Source organism: Lygodium microphyllum, chromosome 17, assembly GCF_053477565.2.
Source record: "Lygodium microphyllum isolate KBCC chromosome 17, Lygodium_microphyllum_v1.1.10, whole genome shotgun sequence".
NCBI classification, from domain to species: Eukaryota; Viridiplantae; Streptophyta; class Polypodiopsida; order Schizaeales; family Lygodiaceae; genus Lygodium; species Lygodium microphyllum.
The window spans coordinates 5,860,777-5,882,630 of record NC_141151.1 but is presented as its reverse complement, the minus strand read 5'-3'; the positions used below and the strand labels follow the sequence as shown (position 1 = coordinate 5,882,630).

Sequence of the window (21,854 nt, the reverse complement as noted above, 5' to 3'; positions counted from 1 at the left end):
AATTGATCAGCAAGAAGTTGCCCATTATATACTAGTGTAAACAAGAAAATGTGCCATTAGAACAGCCGGAACATGCAGGATAGCATGCTGAACTATTTGAACATCAAGTTGTTAATGCAGATTTGCACGGTCGTTGGGTATGTAAGTCAACCAAAAATACCAAACAACCAAATAGGTTTGTTCCTGGTACAAATTATGTCGTTATTATGTCATGTTGACTAATTGTGGTGAACCATTATTCTTCAGGAAAGCAATGGACAGAAAGGACAACAAGAAATGGCATAAAGCTATGCTATCAAAGACAGAATCTCACAAGAAGAATGGTGCTTGGGATTTGGTGCATTTGCCCAAGGGGTAGAAAGTCCTACCATACAAATGGGTTTACAATATGAATGTCACTTTTGGTTCCTCGCCAAAGTACAAAGCACAACTTGTTGAAAAGGAGTACAAGTAGGAACATGGATTTTGACCACATCTTTTCTCCTGTAGTCAAGATGACTACTTTGTGAACTATATTGGACTCAGTTGCATATGAGGATATGGAACTCATACAAATGGATGTTCAAAAGAAGTCGAGTGGATCACTTGCTTATATACCAAGAAGACAACACATGGCAGCCTTATTATGTTGCTTTTGTATGTGGATAACATGTTGATTGGTGGTAGGGATGTTCATGCTTCGAATCCATTGAAGTAAAACCTACACATCAATTTTGACATGAAGGATCTTGGTGAGGCAAATCACATTCTTGGCATGCGTATACTCATGTACAAATCGACAAGTCTTTTTTATCTGTTACAGCAAGAGTATGTATCCAAAATTTTGCAATGTTTCAATAAGGAGAGAGGAAAAGCAATTGACATGCCATTGCCTCCATATATGAAACTCGGTGCAGAGGACAACCCTACATCTAAGAATGAAAAGGCTGAAATGGCCAAGATTCCATATGCTTCAATTGTGGGTAGTAGCCTAATATATGCTATGGTTGCTATATGTCCTGACATAGCATTTGCGGTGGGAGTAGTTAGTAGATAGAAGTGTTGCATTGTCTACTATAGAAGCAGAGTATGTGACTGCCACTGAGGCATGCAAGGAGGCTTTATGGCTTTCATGTCTGGTGGGAGAGCTTGGCATTACCGAGACCCCCGTTCTCCATTGTGATAATCAAAGTGCTATCATGCTAGCACGGAACCCTGTCTTTCATGCAAAGACGAAGCACATATAATTGAAGTATCACTTTATCAAGGATGTATTTGATAACAAGAGCATTGAGCTTGTCAAAATACATATAGATGATAACCCTACACATCTTCTCACGAAGGGTCTTCCGGCAGAGCGGTTTGCTCATTGCCAACAAATGATGGGAGTTGGATAGTATATGTATTTCAGCTTTGTACATATTTAGTCTCAGCTAATTCTTTTCTTCAATCTTAAGACACGCTGCCTTTAAGTAGGAGGTTGTTGGGAATAAAGGGCCATTGTGCCTTTTATACATACTTGGGTGTGAACCCACCCTTAGCACTTGTACTTTACATATATCTATCTAAAAAACCTAAGAGAGGGACAACTCATTTTTTTTGTACCCACATCGTGCATCTCACACTCTCACTGCTCTCTATTGCTACTCACCTCTTTATCTCTCTCTCTCTCTCCATTGTTATTGCTGACCATCACATCTCCACTGCGCATCCATCGAATCATAAACTATTGTGCCCTACCCACAAATATACATGCATAGACTCACTCGTGAGCTAACTAATCTATTAACGGAATCATACTCCTTGAGAGCTCCAGGAGAACATGTGGGTTTACCTTAAAAGTCCCAAAGGACTCCAATTCAATAACCAACAGCAATTGTTATGAGGTACCTTCAAGGTATTGCAAACCTTTCAAGATTACCAAGAAGATAAGTAGTGTGCCTTACTAGTTGGATTTACTTCCGCACATTTGAGTCCACCCCATGTTTTGTTTGACTCATGTGAAAGACTGATTGGTACAAAGTGAATTGATTGTCTTGATCAAGGAATTTCTATGACCAAAAGGCATTGCTCAATACATTCTACTTGAACCCAAATTTGTTTCTTGACTATAGGACTAAACAATCGTATTGGACCATTTATCCAGAATATTTAGTCAAGTGGAAGAACCATCCAAAGGCATAGGGAACTTAGCCCTAGACATCCAAAGACACTTTAGAGTTAGGACAATTGAGTACTAAATATAGAACTCAAGGCCCTATTGTACATATCATTGTGTGATCATCACTCTTGGACTCTTGACCTATAGGCTGATGAGTCCATACATTGGGATGGAATGGCTAGTGATATGGGAAGTCAACCCTTAGGACATGGTCGTGACCCTAATTCCTAGGCTCGAGGGTGAGCTTGTTTAGCTCTATTGCTAGAAAGTGAGTCTAATGTCCATTCCTTTTATGTTTTTTGTCGTCGATATAGTTCATGGTGTGTCTCATGTGCAACTTGGATCCTTGGGGTACTTTTACCCACTGAGAGATACCTTGGTCCCCTTACGCTAAAGCAATTGTTGCAACATCCTATGAGGAAGACCCTAGGATAAGCGGAGACCACATCATCTTTAGTTTTCGATATTTGCTTCTTACTTCTGTATTATTTCTTTCAGCATTGTCTAGACATAGGTCGTTACATTTGATTCGCTTATTCAGGCACTTTATTAGTGTGGATTAGTGAGCTCTTTGTGGGGTAGCTAGGCGACATATTTATTGCATTGGGCCGCTATTTTTCACCTAGCCAACCTACATTTATTGCTGGCCTAAGCTACTCTTATTCGTGGCAACATTGTCCCCTATTTATTCCTCCTGCACTCTTTGTATCTCATATTTCGCTCTTGCATCCATGGAGAGAGTGGGAGGCACTATTGATCGTTGATCATCTCATGCTTTTCTTTATGGAATCCATTCCCCGTTCGTTCTGAGGAGGTGTGCTCATCTCTCACCAAGTCACTATTCATTGTATTAGGGTTTATGCATTGTCTTCTTCCATGCATTTGTGCATTCTCACATGGTCTCAAACAGCTAGAATCTTCTAAGAAACCCATAGAATATATCTCTCATTAGCATATTTCAAAGCTAAAACTAAGCATAAACCATGTGTTGAACTTTCAATGGCATTCATTAAACGCGATGCTATCCACAAAACCAGCTGAATACCACTGACAATTAATGATCACCCACTAAATCTTTGGTGATCATACATTGATGATGATGCATACTTATGTAAATATATAGTTTCAGAGCCGTAGTGAAAGCCATACCAATTTGCATACCAACCCACATTGACCAGTACACTGGATAGTGATCTCATGGCGGACATATTGTCAGCACAATACCTTGGATGCAAGCTAAATACATCCGAGATCCACTATACACAAGAGTTTTCCATCACTAGAGGAGTGGAAGTGCTACCTCCCCCTTGAGCATTAGACCCCTACTCTGCTGAACCTAACCAACCCAAATCCAAAGTCAGCTCTAAGCGGAAAGTCTCAAGGTAAAGTTGCAATAGAGGGGATGGTCCGCCAAGTCATCCTCTTCCATCCACTTAGCATCCATTGGTAAATAATTATAAAACTTCACTAAAAATCTTCTAGAAACTTTATTTCTCATATTTCTTTCTTTATGTGCAAAAATCTGCTCAAGTACCAATATCTCATCTAGCTCCTCAACCTCTAGCTGAATTTTAGTTGATATATCCTCTTGCGCATTACCATGACAAGGCCTCAACAAGCTCACATGAAAGGCATTGTGTATCCGCCAGCGTAGAGGCAATGTCGACCTATAAGCAACATCACTAATCCTCCCCAACACCTGGAAGGGCTCATAATATCTCATACTCAACTTTGGATACAACCTCTCTAAATTTCATCTTTTTCAACCTTGCATTTTCAAAACATAGCAACACAACAACACATAATCACCCTCTCCACACAAACAAGCATGTTTATGGCAATTAGCTGACTTCTTTTGCTTCTTTTGAGACCTCTAAAGAGTACACTTAACCTTTGCATAGGCTATATCTATGTTTTTCATGTATCGATCAGCTTCAAAGATCTTGTTCTTTGTGTGTAAAATAAGTGGCACTTTCTTACTATCCTCCACAAGCTCAAATGGGGCTTTGCTAGTGAAACTATGCATTGTATTACTGTATGCTAAATGGCCATCTGCTTGTGGATAGAATGACGAAGAAAATTTCAGCGTGCTATCCATGAACATCCTCTTCCAAAACAAACTGATTGAAGGGTCCCAATCAATGATGATCGACTTTGATATGCCATCATACTTAAACACATGCTATAAAAGTAAGCGTGCCATATGATCAACCTTTATCTTCTTCCTCACCGGAACCTGCAAATAAAGGTCCATATCCCATCATTCCCCGTAGATATCCTAGAAATTTCAAAGAGTGATAAAGTCCATAGCAATGCTCTGCCAAGGCCTATTTGGAATAGGCAAGGACTACCACAAACCTAGCATCTTTTACCTATCATACTTCACTTTTTGAAATACCTTTATCTTCTTCCTCACCGGAACCTACAAATAACGGTCTATATCCCATCATTCCTTGTAGGTATCGTAGAAAGTTCAAAGAGTGATGAAGTCCATAGCAATGCTCTGCCAAGGCCTATTTGGAATAGGCAAGGACTACCACAAACCTAGTATCTTTTACCTATTATACTTCACTTTCTGAAATATGATGCATGTCCTAACAAACTACTCAACACCATGTCTCAAATAAGGTCAACAAAAGAAATGCTCCACTGCCTTAACTGTAGCATCAATGCTTCTATGCCCTGCACAAGAAGATGCATGGTTCTCAATGATCACCTTTGGTCTCAACTACTTTGTGACACACAATTGCTCATGCATCATCAAAAAACCATCTCTAAGCACAAAGTGCTCATGGCTTTGGCCATTGCAAAGCTAATCATATACATTCACAAAATCTGAATCAATGGTATTGATATTTTTCCAACTCAATGTGATATACCAGTGACAGCTGAAATTTGGGACCTATGTGACAATGCATCAAGCACCACATTCTTTTTCCTATCTATGGACACAATCTCAAAGTAAAACATAGATAAGAAGTTGGCTCATCTCATGTGCTTCTCGAACAACTTAGTGTGAGCCAAAAAGTAACATAATATCTAATGGTCTATTTGCGTTATGAAATCAACTCCTAAGAGAGAGTGTTTCCATGTCGAAAAGTGCATGAATTATATCAAGTAACTCTTTTTCATAAACCTACAAATTCCTCTCTACATCATGGAGAACACAACTCCATACATCCCAACTCAGCCATCCTGCATTGAAACAGCCCCTATGCCATTCCCACATGCATCACACTAAACAACAAATCACTTCATTAGATCACGCAACACAAGCACAAGATATGAAGTCATCTCTTCTTTTTTAACTTCTCAAATGCTGAAATTTCCACTTCTATTCACTTAAAAGGCACACCCTTCTTCTAGAAAGCATGCATTGGAGTTGCAATTTCAGCAAAATTACACACATACTTTCTATGATAGAAATATAGACCCAAAAAATTGCAAATCTCATTCACATTTTTTAAAGGTGGTCATAAGCCTATTACCTCAAACTTTGCAAGATCCATATAAATACCATCACCCATACAATGTGCCCAAAAAGTGAATCTCATGTAAGAAAAACTTACTCTCCTTGTCATTTATAACTAGCTTGTGCTTACGCAACTCATTGAACACAATGTCCAGATGTTGTCTATGCTTTGCCTCGTTCTTTGAGTAGACAATCATGTCATCAAAGAAAGTACCCACAAATCCCCTATGTGGCTTAAAGATGAGATACATCATCCTATGAAATTTGGCAAGAGAATTTGTAAGTCCAAAAAGCATAACAAAAAACTCATACAACCCAAAATATATCCTAAAAGCTATCTTATGAACATCCTATGGTCTAAATTGAATCTGATAGTACCAACTTTTTAAGTCAATACAACTGAATATGGCTAAGCCTTGCAATCTATCCATAGCATCATCGATCTGAGGAATCAAAAATTGATTCTTTATCATGATTTTATTCAAAGCATGATAGTCAATGCATATACACCATAATCCATCCTTTTTTTGAACCAAAAGCATTGGATAACAAAAGGGAGAGGCCTTGTGCTGAATCAGCCCTATCTTATATCCCACTAAAGGCCTCAAACTTTGCTCCTTTTCCACCCTCATCGTAGTCCTTTGTTACTCTTTTAGGAGTAAAGTTATCATGCAATAGCTGCTGTAAAAATGACACATTTGATGTATTTACATCATGACCAACACAAAATAATGTGGGCCAAATAGGAAATGAATACTCCATGAAGAATTCACACTCTTTTAGTTCAAGAGCATCTTATGTTATACAAAACTTGAAGGACTTTTTGCAATCTTGCAAATACTCTTTATAGTCTTACTACAAATCAAGATATCATCAAGATGTACAATCACACAGTTCTCTAGAAAAGACTACACCAACCACACCAATAATACACCTACCTAGAGAATGTTGCAAGAGCCACGCCACTAGCAACCAAAAAGGAAACACCACAAATCGAGATCATCCTTATAAAGCAACTTCATATGATCAAACAAATCCAACTTTGCTAATGTATGTGTATGATGATTCCAAAACAAGAATGGACACCATGAGAATTTTTCATGCCTTCTAGTATAAAAGAAACTTGTGCTACCACAAATGGTCATAATCACTCTCTCTAGACTAACAAAAAGCCAGCATATCGTCAAGGCAAACAAAACAATTGCAATAAACGCACCATAAGTCTAGAAAACTACGATGATGCATTGGGTGGCTTCCTTTTGGGCACATCAATTCATCAAGTGGTACTTGTCTACTTTGGTCCTTCTCTTGGGCCAAAAGGCTTGCTTCACGAGCTATGCATCATTGGTCAACACACATTGGATATGTTACATCTCAATAAACAAGTCTTCCATCCACTTTATGGTTGCATGGTCATCCCCTAAGCAACTACAAAATGACTTGGCGCCATTACTACATGGACTCTTGTAACTAAAGGGTAGTAGTTGTGGCAAAAGGGGATGAGAACACCTTTGTGGCAATATGCCTACGTGATTGTATGTGACTCATGAAACACTCGATTTTTAATGTGCTTTTGTGTGGATGAGTTTGCTCACTATTCTTGGACTTGCCCTTGTCTTTGTCCTTAGGATAACCAATCCCATGGAGGCTCCAAGGGAAGCAAGTCTCCAGGCCAAACCTAGAATGATATCATCACTAAAGAAAGAAAGAAAGCATAAGTAGATGTACCTTGTCAAAGTGAGTTGTTAGAGAACCAAGTGCTTGCAAGATGTGCCTTGAAGCATGATCCCAACAAAGACTCCATTTGACATTATGGATATGAAGAGTCCTAAATTTTTTCACTCCTTCATTTGCCACACAAAGGCAAAGGCATATCCACCTCTATGACCCAAGTGCAAGCAAGCTTCTTATTCTACTTGCCATTCTATATCGAATGGTAAGTACCATCGATCATCATCATCCTCTCCTTGTCTTTCTTAGAGGTTACTAACACCCACAGTCATGGTACTGTGCAAAGGTCATTCTTGGTGGACAGGGCAGCATGTGTGCTAAAGTGTAGTATGGATTGATTGACTATAACCATTCCTCCATTTTATAACATAATTTTTACAATAAATAGATAGTAAAAAATTTTCCACCTCTAAATTCTCTTAATTCTTTTGAGTTATGCATTTTGGAAGACTACTAACTTATGCTCATTGTCCAAGTGAAGAAGTAAAGAGCGAAAGATCATCACACCAAGGTGTTGTTCTCATGCAGAATTTTGTGTTTTGTCGTTGCACCAAGCACTTATGCAACGCCCACCCAAACTTCATTGCAAACCAAGAATCATATATCTCCACATGGTTGAGAGTGCAAAATCAGCCTCTACATAGAATTTGGAAGAAATCTGTTGTGAAAAATTGGAGCAGAAAAGCTCAAATTAGAGCATAGCACCTTATTGACAGGATATAATGGAGATGGGACCCACAGACACCAAAATAGTGTCACAAGATAAATCCATTTTGGGGATGTGACCCAAATTGGGGAGACACCCCCTGCTGTCCATCCTTTCAGCTTGCAATTCAACTATTCAGCCACACATGTTCAGGGCCAAGAATCCTACTTCTCACCCTTCACAACACTATCGTATTGATAAGGACTTTTGGGTTCAAGTCATGCTGAATCCACACAGAACATGGATAGAAAGACTTCTGTTTGCCACGTTACTACTTGTGATTATGCGGCTCTATCCTTTTTCAAAAGACTCATGTACTACTATAGAGTGTATTTCTTGGTCAAGTCACACCCATTGCATAGAATCATCACTTATGACAAGTGTGGGGCATGCCATGTGCTCATCACTCCCTAGCTAGACCACATACCAACGATACCTAGCTTCACTCTCCACTTGTTGCTACCTTGTCACTAGATGCTAAATAGGACTAGTCAAACTTTCTAATCACTCCTAGTTCAACGTTGTTCAGGTCAAACTTTGCAAAAGCAAGTTTTACTTCAGTCCACTTTTAAGACCGCATTGTTTTAATAGTGATTGTCTTATATCAGTTCTGAGGGAATTCAAAGTTTTGTGCTAGCGCTAGCAAATGGCTTCCATGTAGAAGTTTAATCTATCACTAGCAGGTGGCTTCCATATAAAAGTCTAATATATCGGCTTCTCAATTTCTTAAATTGGTCCTTGACTCATAAATATACTACCGGCTGATTTGCAATGCCTAACAGAAGTCATAAATGCAGAAAACAATTACCAAAACTGTCTAAAGGCCGAGTTACAAGCATAGACTCGTTTACGTAAGCTTGTTGAATTGTTTGAAGGGTTGAGAATGAGTGAGAAAGACGTACTTGTTCATATGACATTCTTGTGACAGGCTGATGATGTGGATCAAAAAGTGCAATTCTGTCTCCATACTTCTCAGCAGCTGTTCTCCAAATGTCTGGTAAGCACCTCCAGGTCGCTGATTTAGGTGCTCCATCGCTTTGAATTCTTTCCCCCTCAGGTCCCGTCAGTACAGATTTTCCCACACTTTGTATGTTCTCCAATGGCTACAACGTGAAAATGTGAGACTGAATTTCTTTTTCTTCCTTTTTCTTTTTGTGTATGTTTACAATGATCAAATAGCTTGATATCCGAACTTCCTACGCATAATAGGCTTCCACCTTAGACGCCTAAAGATGGCAGGACTCCTTGAATTCCAAAATTAAAATGACAAAGCTGCACATTTACCAGGGTAGAAAAAGAGTGAGAACCTGGATGCTGCAGCGGAGCACGCGACCATATCCATTAGACTGGACGGGAGGATGCAGGAGCAGTCTGTTCATTTGAAGTTTGTTTGCGAGACCTAGGTTCTCGTCCACAGGCCCGTGGTAGAAGCTGTGGAAGGGGACCGCCAGGGACATGTCGAGCTTTGAGAAAGACTTCGTCAATCGGGCCAAAAGACAGCAAGTGGCTTGGAGAAAGGCAACGAAGAAAGGGAGACAAGAGGCCCGCCGATGCTTGCTTGAAGCTTCCTGTGTGTTTCGAAGAAGATGGGAGGGGAAGGTCTCTGCTTCTTCTTTTGCTTTATGGCTCCACTACTGTACACAAATATATTACAGTATTGACAGATGTCTCAATGTTTTGCGGCTATTTGAGGTAAGATGTCAGCCGCAAACAGCGCCTCCTGGGCTGCTACCATTCTGATTTAATGGATTCCTGCTTTAATGGATTCTCTCCCTCTGGCGAATGAATTGGCAAGCTCGCGAGTAGAATGAGAGAGATCGGCGTAATGGCTGGCTATCGTTGAAGCATCTCTTTTCAAATACAAATTGCTGACCCGGATTATGACACGCGTAAAAAATAGAAAGATTGCCAACTGCGCCAAACCGCCAAGTCAAGGCCCTTGCCGCCCATGCAAAGGCTGAGTCACGCGAGGCCATTCGTGCATCGGGCACAGACGCGGGGGTTTCGGGAAATATTTGTTGGCAAGATCCTTCTCACTTCGAGAAGTTATTGAGCAGAATTTTAGATATTTGAATTGGTTTTATCTTCACATTCTTGAAAAACTGTAACTAAAATTATGTATATACATATAGGCATTTTTTTCCTTCTTACATTATTTTGAATGCATGTAAATGTTAACTCTAGATATTATATTGTCCTAAAAATTGGGTAGATGAGCTTGGGACAATCACATAAAAACGAGAGTATATACCAACTTGAAAGCCAAGTCACACGTCATGCTTTTGAACGCTGGACTTAATTATTTACATGACTATGGCTATCTCTCACGTAACCATCGCACACTGTTGAAAAAGACAAAGCAAACTCACCAATTTATCTCTTCCTTTTAGTCTATTTGCAAAGGTTTGTCTATAGCTATACAAATCGGGTGATGTGCCTCAAGCAAGCTCCAACTCCATAGCCTCGATCAATGCACGTGCTTCGCATAAAAGAAGAAAAAGAACAACAAGGAGAAAAAAAAAAGAAGAAGAAAAAGAGAAGGAGGGGGAGGAGGAGGAAGGAAGGAATACCTTCACCCGTGATGGTCCCTCAAACACACACACACACACACTCTCTCTCTCTCTCTCTCTCTCTCTCTCTCTCTCTCTCTCTCTCAAGCAAGATGGAAGCAAGGAGCAAAAAAAAACCTCCACAAGATTGCATATCACAAGAATGGGCTTATCCTTTCATTTCTTAGTCCTCATACATGGCCTTGATTTTTTGGTACCTTTCCATATCTTTAGCCTAAACCGTTATTCTCTTGTCGTATACACAATATTTTAGTTCAACAAAGATATTTCAACTTTGTCAAGCCAATTTTGTACACTCATGTCTCACTCAATTCATATTACAATGTGCAAGGGAGTGAGCCTCGAGAGTGAGTGTCTCTTTTACAAATAATTTTCTACCACACATAACAAATGCTAGAGAAACACTCTTTTTTTCACTTTTCTTTTTTTTCTAAAAGCATGCATTTCTTCTTGTGCATCTCGCTTTTGTCTTTGCCTTCCTAAAAATAGTTAACATTATCCCCTCCTAAACATGTACTAGTCCCATGGCACTCGACAATTTGGTGTGTGGCCAGTATTGGTGAATCACGAAGAGGGTTAATGATAGAGATGCTATAATTCTAAATCATTGTTGGTATTGAGGAATTAGCAAAGGAGAAGAGAGTAGAATAACAAGGGCCACTAATGTTATTGGGTTGGTTTAACAAGTCTACAAGTCATAACCCTATAGTAGAAAAGGATGTGCACCCCTTAAGGGTGTGTGACTTTCTTAGTTTAAACTCAAAGATGGGTCAAGCAAGCTTAGAGATGTTGTCCTACACTTGAGGACCCAGTTGGCACATGGGGAGGTATTGTGCAAAGCTTAGCATGATAGGTTTGCTAATAGCCTCAAAATGTGTTGCCCTTGATGTGCTCTAAGTCTATGAAGTGGGTGTTAACAATATATTGTGAATGCTAAAGTAAAGGCAACTATGCAAGGTCAAAGTGCAAGTACCAATAATTATTTTTGGTAGATTATTTATTTGTGGAGGGTCAACATATTATTCTAGAACACTTCTATTATTGTTGTACATCATGGGCATCACATTATTATGGTTGTATTATTTTGTGAGAGTCTCATGTGCATTTCATATCATCTCCCACATTTGTAGTTGTCATAAGGGGGCAATTTTTGTATGCATTGTGAATATGGATTTATAATTAGAATAGCATAGGTTAGGTCTAATTATGCTAACATAGAAGCATGCTTCAAGGATTGACTGGCCTAGAGTTCACAAAGTGGATAAGATGTCTAAAAAAGGGCTACAAATCCTAAAACACAAAAGGGATGCAAATCGTAAGATGTAAATGGGACACCACCCAAGAGAAGGAGCCTAAGTCTAACTCCAATTTTGGTCTATATAAGAGTGGGAGGTCTTAGTTGTATTTACTCTTTTGGTGCATCCATGTTGCAGAAGCTCAGTTAGTATAACTATTGAGCAACCATTTGCTTCTTCTATTTTATCATATTGTCTCCATTATTGAGAGTGAGGAAGAGAGAGCGAGTCAAATAAATATCACATATTGGTTTTCTAGTATCGGTCTTCGAGCCACTACGTTCACAAGTCAAGCCAAACCCAAGTAGATTAATGCCATACTTGGCTCATAGTGAGTGAGAAACAAGGGGGAGTGATACCTGTCGACCCCTCTATTCGTAATGTATAGTCTTAACTCCAATCCCCTGAAACGACATTGATCAAGATCTAAGATGACACTCTATGCATTTAGCATTTTCCTAATTCTAGTGCCTTGAAGGAAAAATCTTGGCTCATGGAGACCACCCATTCATAGGATGACCCATTAGGGATCTCGCCCTCCCACTTCCCTCTTTATATTAACTTTTACTATCTAATTACCTACATCACTGATGTTTTAACACATAAATATAACTTCTTTATCAACCTTTTAAGTTGCTGGGTTCATTCATGTAATTTATATCATAACACTCAAATAATAAAAAAATCATTTATGAAGGAGTTTCAAATAGTTCCTCTATTTATCTTCTTGTTATAGTTTCTTCTCCTAGCCATATAGGATTATTAAAATTTTCATGCTGCCCATACGGAAATAGCAACCCAAAAGTTCAATCCCACTAAGATTCCATCCTTAGCTAGTATCAAGGCTTTCTAGAAATACTATATTGGGTCATATAGGGATTAGGTAGTTCTTTCTAGGTGCATAAGGAATTTGCTGGTGAGGGCCCTCTCGGCACCCTTACCACCTCTTATCCAACTTCCTCCCTATGGAGCGACCTCTCGCTATCAAGGCCACAATCAAAGCTCTCTGAAGCAATAAAATCAACCTCCTTGGTGTAGGGTTTCGCAACTAGCCCTCGAGGGAGATCTAGTGCAATCCTTCCTTTTAACCTTTTTAGAATACACAACTAAGGCAACTAGTGAATCATCATCAGCTTAAAAAACATTTCTTTTCCATAACATCAATCCAAATAGTCACTATGGATGTTCCATATGGATCAACCAACCTATCTTGGCTAGGAAGACCATCTCTTCCAAAACAATAAGCTTTTGTTAAAAAAGACAAATTCAACAATCCAAACAATGTCCTTTGAATACTTTACAAAAAAGAGATGTAGTCCACAACAACTTATTCTTCCTTGGAGAACAATCACAAATACAGGTTGATCATACATTAAAGTAATATATCTCTAGTCTTTTCTTTACATCGCAAGCTTTTCGTCCTAAATGATTCAACACTTTATCATGGGCAATCCATGCATAACTCTCTTCATTCCAACCCTACGAATAATCTTTACTTAATTGAGTGATTGTTCTATCATTTCTATGCAATAATAACTAGCTTAGATAAAAGAAAGTCAAACTAAATTATGACCAAGAAGTTATTGTATTTGAAGTTGGATGCTTTGTACCTAAAGCACTACTCTTGTTTAGCTCAATACTCTCATCTTCTAAAGCTTACAACGGGTCTCCAGCACTTTAAATATAGAATTAAGATATTCTCTGTATCATTATCACTATATATATATATATATATATATATATATATATATATATATATATATCTCTCTCTCTCTCTCTAAAATTACACGACGCAACGAATAGAATCTGAGAAAGAGATAGAGAGTACACAACATATAAGAGGAGAATTAACAAAAAAAAAAGCTCCAAATAACTGATACAAAGATGGCTCTGTCCACCCGTGCGCTTCCACTGTGAAGCTTAGATGGTGATCTAGACAAAAGATAGGTGAAGAGCTTAAAGCTAGCTAGAACAACTCTGACTAGGTGAAAGATAGATGATGGATGGCTATGAAGGGGTTTAGCTTTTATAGCCCGCGAAGGTGGTTAGGTCGGCCTGACACTGACCTACCATATGAGCCTCCACTAGTCGACTAGGGAATATTCTAGGGGCTCTTGATAACTCCCTTACTCCACAACTCGATGCAATGTGCCTCAAATTGCTACCAGCTTTACTACTTCATTAACCCAAAGATTAGACCCACAACGGTCACCTTTTTGCCATTCGGTCACATAGACCTCATTTGACATACAAGTCAAGCCCCAACCAATATCTGGGCTCACATATGGCTTCTCCTCATAATGGGGACCTTACAACTTTGAGCACCATAGATCATTGGTGGCACCTTATGAGGGTGAGGCATTGAGCATATCTAACACCTCCCCCCCTCAAAGTCACCCATAGGTGAACTATCTCCTCGGCCCAATGTCAAGTCTTTGAAGATGAACTTGAAGCAAATCCTTCATAAGTGCTTTGGTAAAGATATCCGCTCCATTCTCCTTTGTTGGATAGTAAACCAGTTCCACTATCCCATCCTCGATCAAATCACGCACATAGTGATATTGGATCTCTATATGTTTGGTGAGCACATGAAACATTGGATTTTTGGCAATGGCGATGCACCTCTGATTGTCACATCTCAGCACAGTTGGTTCTTCATCCTACACTTCCATATGCCATAGGGTCCTTCTCAACCATATTGTTTCACATGCAACAAAGCAAGCTGCCTTGGACTTGGCTTTGGTAGAAGAAAATGCCACTATTGGTTGCTTCTTACTAATCCAAGAGAATTTTCCTAAACCTAAAGAGAAACAATAATCAGAAACTGACTTCCTAGAATCACTGTCTCCTGTCCAATCTGAGTCAGTGTTCCCCACAAGAGAAGTTTTAGAATTGTATGTAATACAGTAGTCAAGAGTTTCATTCAAGTATTTGAGCACCCGCATCCCAACTTTCCAATGGCTCTCATGAGGTTTGTTTGAGAACATGCTCAAAACACCAACAGCAAAACTGATATCTGGACTGGTGTTACATAAGTAGATCACTGCCAACCAACCTCCCAAATTCTGCTAGTGCTAATGTATCCTCAACGGATAACTTTGCATTCACCTCCATAGGTGTAGCTATCTCCTTGCACTCGGTCATGCCAAATGCCTTCAAGATCTCCCATACATGCTTCTTCTAAGAGATGAAGAACTTTCCTGGCTCTTGCCAAACTTCAATCCCTAAACAACAGTGCAACAAGCCCAAGTCTGTCATTTCAAACTCAGAACTCAAAGCCTTTTGAGTTTGATTGATCATATAATCATAGTCACCTGTAATAAGAAGGTCATCCACATATAGGACTATCACTACAAACTTTTCACCATCCCTGTAAACATACAAGTTAGCATATGAGGCATATCTTTTGAAGTTTAAGCTTAAAAAGAACTTATATATCCGATGGTACCATTCTCTTGGGGCTTGTTTCAACCCATACAATACCTTCTTCAACTTACACACTTTGTTCTCAGAATGGGGGGCTTCAAACCATGGTGGCTGAGCCAAGTACACCTCCTCCTTGAGGTCACCATTTAAGAACGCTGACTTGACATCCAATTAGTAAACTGGCCATTGCTTGTGGGTGGCCATTGCAAGTATTGTGCTAATAGTGGTCATTCTGGCAGTTGGGGCAAATGACTCTTGAAAATCAAACCCTTGAACCTGTGAAAATCCATGGGCAACCAATATGGCTTTGTATTTTTCTAAGGTACCATCATCCTTGTACTTTACCTTCCAGATCCACTTGGTGCCAATAACCTTCCGCTTTGTTGGCCGATCCACTAGCTCCCAAGTGTCATTCTTCATTATGTTGTCATACTCGGCTTGCATAGCTACCTTCCATGCTAGATCTGCAAGTGCTTCTTCTAAGTTAGTTGGCTCCTTTACTTCTCTCATAATCTCAACCATCAAGGTTCGGAGACCTCCTTGGTCCGTCTGCCTTCTTCTCAACAGATGTAGGCATAGGACTATTGTGGTCATAGAGCTGCTTCACCCAACACAGCAATAGCTTTTTCGGTGGGGTGATATCAAGTTGGTGAGCTTTTTCCTCATCATCTGAAGACGATGTTTCCTCCTCCTTTAAGAATAGGGACAACTCTCGGGACATGTTCATAGTGGATTACTTCTTTGCTTGATGATAAAGTGGAAGAATTTTCCTTCTCCTCCTCCACTATATGCGGTTGCTCCTTGAACACTGCACACGGCTCACGATGATCTTCTTTGCCTCTTGGTCATATAATTTGTAAGCCTTCTGCTCATCACTATAACCCAAGAAGATACATTTTCTACTTTTTGGTGTTAACTTGTTTTTCTTCTCATCTGGAACATGTGCATAACATTCACATCCAAAAATTCTAAAATGTAAGAAAAATGGTTTCTTACCAATGTAAGCCTCGTGATGTGTTTTTTCCTTGAGAGCCTTTGTGTAGCTCTGATTTAGAATGTAGACTGTAGTATTAACAGCTTTAGGCCAAAAATGGTTAGGCAATCCCTTGCCCTTTAGCATGCATCTTGCCATCTCCACAATGGTGTGATTCTTGCATTCCACAACACCATTTTGTTGCTGAGGTGTGTGAGGTGTCATCAATTGATGCTTGATCCCTTTACGCTTGCAAAATTCTTCAAAATCCATTGAGTTGAACTCACCACCACTATTTGTTCTAAATTTCTTCACACTTTTTTCCTATTTCATTCTCAACAAGTTTTAGCCATTCTTTAAACTTACCAAAAGCTTGAGCCTTATCGCGAAGGAAGCACACCCACATCTTTCTACTGTAGTTGTTGACAATCAACATAAAATAAGAAGATCCCCCCAAGGCTTATGTAGGCATCTTACCGCACAAGTCAGCATACACCAACTCTAGATAAGCTTGTGATCTATTCTTGCTTTCCTATGGAAATGCCTTTCTCAGTTGCTTGCCCATCATACAAGCTTCACGTGGTTCCTTCAATTCAATCACTACAGGTGGGTGAGCAACTGCACCTTGCTTGTGCATCTCCTTCAACACTGCAAATCCAATGTGTCCAAACCTTTCATGCCAAAGCTTACTTGTGCCCACTCCAGCAATGGTTGTAAGAGCACTTAGCTCATACAGGTTGTCCATTCTTTCTCCTTTGCCAACAACAACTTTGCCAGCACTGTCGAGAATTTCTGCACCTGTCTTCTTGAACCTCGCTTCACGACGGTAGCAACTGATATGGTAGCAATTGATAACAGATTTCTCCTAATTTTGAGAACATACAACACATTTGAAAGCTTTTTGACTTCGCCATTTGCAACAACAAAAGAAATAGTGCATGTGCCCACAGCAAGGCATTTTGCATCATTTCCAACTGTCAAAATCATGGATTCTTGTAGAGGCTGCATAGAACTATATAGACCTTTCTTGTTGGCTCCTTGTTGGTCATGTGATAGGAGGCCCCACTATCCAACACCCATGAGTCAGTGGTAGATTCTTCTTGCGCTGAGGAGCACACTTCCTCAATGGTCGCCATGAATAACTCCAACTCTACTTCAGCCGTATTGGCTATATCTTTCCCTTTACTTTTAAGGGTACCATTCTTTTTATCTACCTTCTTGACACGACAATTTGTGATTGCATGTCCTTTCTTCTTGCAGTAGAAGCACTCTCTTTGAAAGTTATTCTTACTGCCCTTCTTCTTTTTGTCACCATCATTTTTGGTGGAGGAATCACCTTTGCCTTTTGCATTGGCAAAGAATGCAACATCTCCATTGTTGCTTCCTTCTCGGGCTTTTAGCCTCAACTCCTCCTCCATCAATAATGCACAAAACTCCTCAAAAGTCAAAGCTTGAGGTTTCACCTGAGTATTAAGGGTAGTTACTAGTCTATCAAACTTTTGTGGACAAATCCGAAGACACCTCCAAGCTAGCTCCTCACTAGTCTTTTGTATCCCAGCGCCAGCCATGTGATTGCGCAGATTCTTAATTCGAGTGATGAATGCTTTAGCAGTCTCTCCTTCAACAAACTTCTCCGTTGCTAGTCGATTCTTCAAGTTTTGAATCCTTGTTTGGTTTTGTGTTTCATATTGACTCCTTTATACATTCCAAGCCTCTAATGCTTTAGTTGTATGCTGAATCAAAGTCAGAACAATGTCATAACAGCTTGTAATTAAGGCACACAATGCATCTACATTCCTTCGTTTCCGAGCTCGTAGAAGATATGCATTTGGAGGAATCATCACAATAGAATTTGATGGGTCAGGGGTAGGCTGTGGTTCTGCGTTAGTCCCCAGCACAGTCTCCAAAAGCTCATAAGATTTAAGGATAGTTGTAATTTTGAACTTTCACAAGGTGTAGTTTATACCATATAACTTGCCTTCGTTGAAGGTTGGTTGGACGAATCCTCAGTATTTGAATAGCCAATATAGCAACACCACCTCCTGCACCGCTTCCTGATGCACTAGAACCGCTTTCAAAAGACAACCTCATTCCTCTTTGTTGTTGAAGCCTTTGCCTCTTGCACACTCTTCGATCCCTAGAGCCCCCTAGGATCTGATACCATGTAAAAATTACATGGCGTAGTGAACAAAATCTGAGAAAGAGATAGAGAGTACACAACATATAAGAGGAGAATTTAAAAAATTTATTTAGCTGCAAACAACTAATACAAAGATGGCTCTGTCCACCTATGCGTAGTTTATTTTACCGGATGTAGTTTCAAGTGTGGGGACAAATATACAACAGACCATGCCTCTAAATGCCCTTATAAGACAATCAAGGTTAGGATTCACATCATGTATACCATGGAATATTGAAAAAATGAGGGTGAGGACCTGAATGCTATGGTGCATGTTGAAATTGATGAGTATGAAGAGGATATTGAGCAAGAATACTTCTATGATCTATCTAATGGTTTTCCCTTTCGACCTAGGTGGATGTTTTACATTGTGACCCTAGTGGGATTGCTTCTACTATGCATTCATATGCCACTTCCATTTTCTCCATATATATAGATGCATGGACAAGCTCTAGAAGTCCTAGCACACTATGCATTCAAGAGAGAATCAATGGGAATAATGTTTTCATTTTAGTAGACAGTGACAATATCCACAATTTTATAAATAAACTAGCCATGGATAGGCTAAAATGCTTGTTCATGGAATGATAGCATCCCATTAATGTACAATTGTCTAATGGTGACGAGGAAATGAATAGTCAAGTATGCTCTAAGGTGCCCCTTTGTTTGGCTGAAAATTATGTGGCATCAATGGATTTGATTGTACTAGAAATAGGCCTCATTGATGTTGACTTGTTGGCTAAAACACTTGGACAAGATTGCTATGTACTTCTTAGCTCTACATGGAGTTTATCATAGAGGGTTAGCTCATGCACTTATGGGTGATCCTAACAATGCATACTTTTAGCTTATTACAACTAAGCAACTTAAGATGGAATTTAACAAATGCTCACAAATCTTTGTCATAGAGGGGTAGCTCATGCACTTACGGGATATTGTGACAATGCAGACTTTTAGCTTGTTACATCTAGGCAACTTAAGAGGGAATTTAAAAAATACTCACAAATCTTTGTCATAGAGGGGTAGCTCATGCACTTACAGGTGATTATGACAATGCAGACTTTTAGCTTATTACAACTAAGCAACTTAAGAGGGAATTTAAGAAACGCTCACAAATCCTCGTCTTGCACTTGAATAAAGAACTCACCTATTAATCCTCAAACTTGGCCAAGAATCTAGCATTGAAAACTTTGTTAGAAGTGTACAAGGATTTGTCTCAGATGTGTACAACCCTCCCTTCTAAGAGGCAAGTGGATCACCCCATTGATTTAAAACCCCATTCTAAGCTAGTAAATAAGAAATCTTATAAGCTTTCAAAATGTGAACGTGAAGAAGTTGTGAACTAGGTCAAAAAGTTGTTAGAGATGGGGTTTATTGAGTCTAGTTTTTCTCCTTATGCATCCTTGATCTTGTTAGTTAAGAAGAAAGATGGTTCCTTCAAAATGTGTATTGACTATAGAGACCTCAATAGGATCATGGTCAAGAATAGGCATCCCATTCTTAGGATTGATGACTTTCTTGATGAGTTGAAAGGTGCAAAGTATTTTACCAAGATAAATTTAAGGTTTTGGCTATCATCAAACTCACATGAGAGAGGGTGATGAGATAAAGACGATACTTAGGATTGATCATGGGCTTTACCATTTTTTTGTAATGCCATTTGGCCTGATGAATGCCCTAGCCACTTTCCATAGCCTCATGAATAAAATCTTACACCCTTTTTTTTCAAGTTTGTGCTTGTATTCTTTGATGGTATCCTTATTTACAATAAGTCACTAGAAGAGAACTTGTCACAAGTTAGAAAGGTATTTGAGATATTAAGAGAGCATAGATTGTCTACTAAGAAGAGCAAGTGCGTATTCATACAGATATCATTGGAGTTATTAGGCCACATTATGAGTGAATATAGGATATAGGCTAACTCCAAGGTGCAATATGTAAAGGATTGACCAAGACAATTAAACACTACTTCCCTACATGGGTTTCTTAGTCTCTCATCAGTTTATTGGAGATTCATCAAGAATTTTGTGACCATTGTAGTACCTTTGATAGATAGATTGAAGAAATGACCATTTTTTTGGGATGCCATAGCAATTTAAGGAATTTCTCACTTTAGAATCCATCTTCGTATGCCTTGACTTCTCAAAGGATTTAACCATCTATTGTGATACAAGTGGAAGGGGTATAGGTGTTGTTTTATTACAGGAGCATGGTGCAATTGCATTTGAGAGTCACAAGCTTGACAAAAAGGAAATGCAAATTAATGTCTATGACTAGGTTCATGCCATTAAGAAGTGGAACCACTATCTCTACGGTAAACAATGACCATAAAGTCCTCAAGTACTTCCTAACACAATCTATTTTGACTCCTAAGTAGCAAAATTGAAGGATTGGAACTCCAATAAACAAAGTTGAGAGATCCTAGAAGAGTCAAAAATTTGAGAGATTCAAATAGTAGAAATACACACAAGGCCGCACAAGACCTTGACTCAGCAAGAGTGAAAGAGTTTACCGTCTTGCTACTAAGAGTCTTATAATCAGTTGACGTACTTAATAGCAAACTAGATTGTGAAGTCTACGAGTCCTAAATCTTTAGGAGTCAACAAAGATCTACATTCCCATCCAACTATCCATTAACACAATGATTGAGCTAGCAACTCAAGAGAGTCAAGGCCACAACTAGCATATTGAATGACAATATACAATTTTCCAAAGTTGACCTAAGATGCATTGAGTGTGGCATCACTCGTATGTATCATGATTTTTCAATACACAAGGCGTCCAATAGCACCCTAACTAAGTTAACATCTAAAAGGTCAAAGTCACCAACATTGACTAGGAAGATGAAGAGCTAATACCTCTTGCATATCTTAGGATTAAGCTAATTGCCATCGTTGATGCTCTCATTGATGACGAAGGTTCCAATTACAAGATCCTGACTTATGATATGTGGACTAAGATTTGTCAACCTGAACTAGTCTGAATAAATGCAATCATCAAACCTTATGGAGGGTCACCTTATCCCATCCTAGGAGAATGTAATATTCTTTCGACTATCGAGATTGAGAGCCTATCCATCATGTTGTATGTGCTTCCAAACCGTGAAGATACAAGTAAGGAAGTTTTGCTCAGAAGACCTTTCAAGTATATAACCAAATGCATTGTGGACTATGAAGTACATCAAATACATCTCAGCTTACTAGAATTTGGGATTGTCACTACTTTTAGCAAAAGGAACCTTACATCTCCTCTTGGGAAAGGCACACAACTTGTCTTAGAGTTAAACCGAAAACCTAGTGAGGATGTTCAGAGAGTTCTGAAGGAACTGCTCTTGGCACATGAGGACAAAAGGGAACTAGTCA

At 39.2% G+C, this 21,854-nt stretch overlaps 1 protein-coding gene across 2 annotated transcripts in view; it reads right to left on the bottom strand.

The window, feature by feature from the left end:
* Nucleotides 1-9,924, bottom strand: part of LOC148021534 (long-chain-fatty-acid--[acyl-carrier-protein] ligase AEE15, chloroplastic-like) — a 44,694-nt gene extending 34,770 nt beyond the window's left edge. Inside the window, exons 1-2 of one of the 2 annotated variants that reach the window (XR_015694336.1) lie at nucleotides 9,357-9,924; nucleotides 8,952-9,152 (exon numbers count right to left, since the gene is read on the bottom strand). Coding sequence is in view for 1 of the 2 variants with exons in the window: in XM_087696943.1 (XP_087553069.1) it covers nucleotides 8,952-9,152; nucleotides 9,357-9,506 (351 nt within the window). In the remaining variant the exon portion in view is untranslated. The remainder of the gene's footprint in view (nucleotides 1-8,951; nucleotides 9,153-9,356) is intronic. The other variant, XM_087696943.1, reaches the window with a different exon arrangement.
* Nucleotides 9,925-21,854: the final 11,930 nt, after the last annotated feature.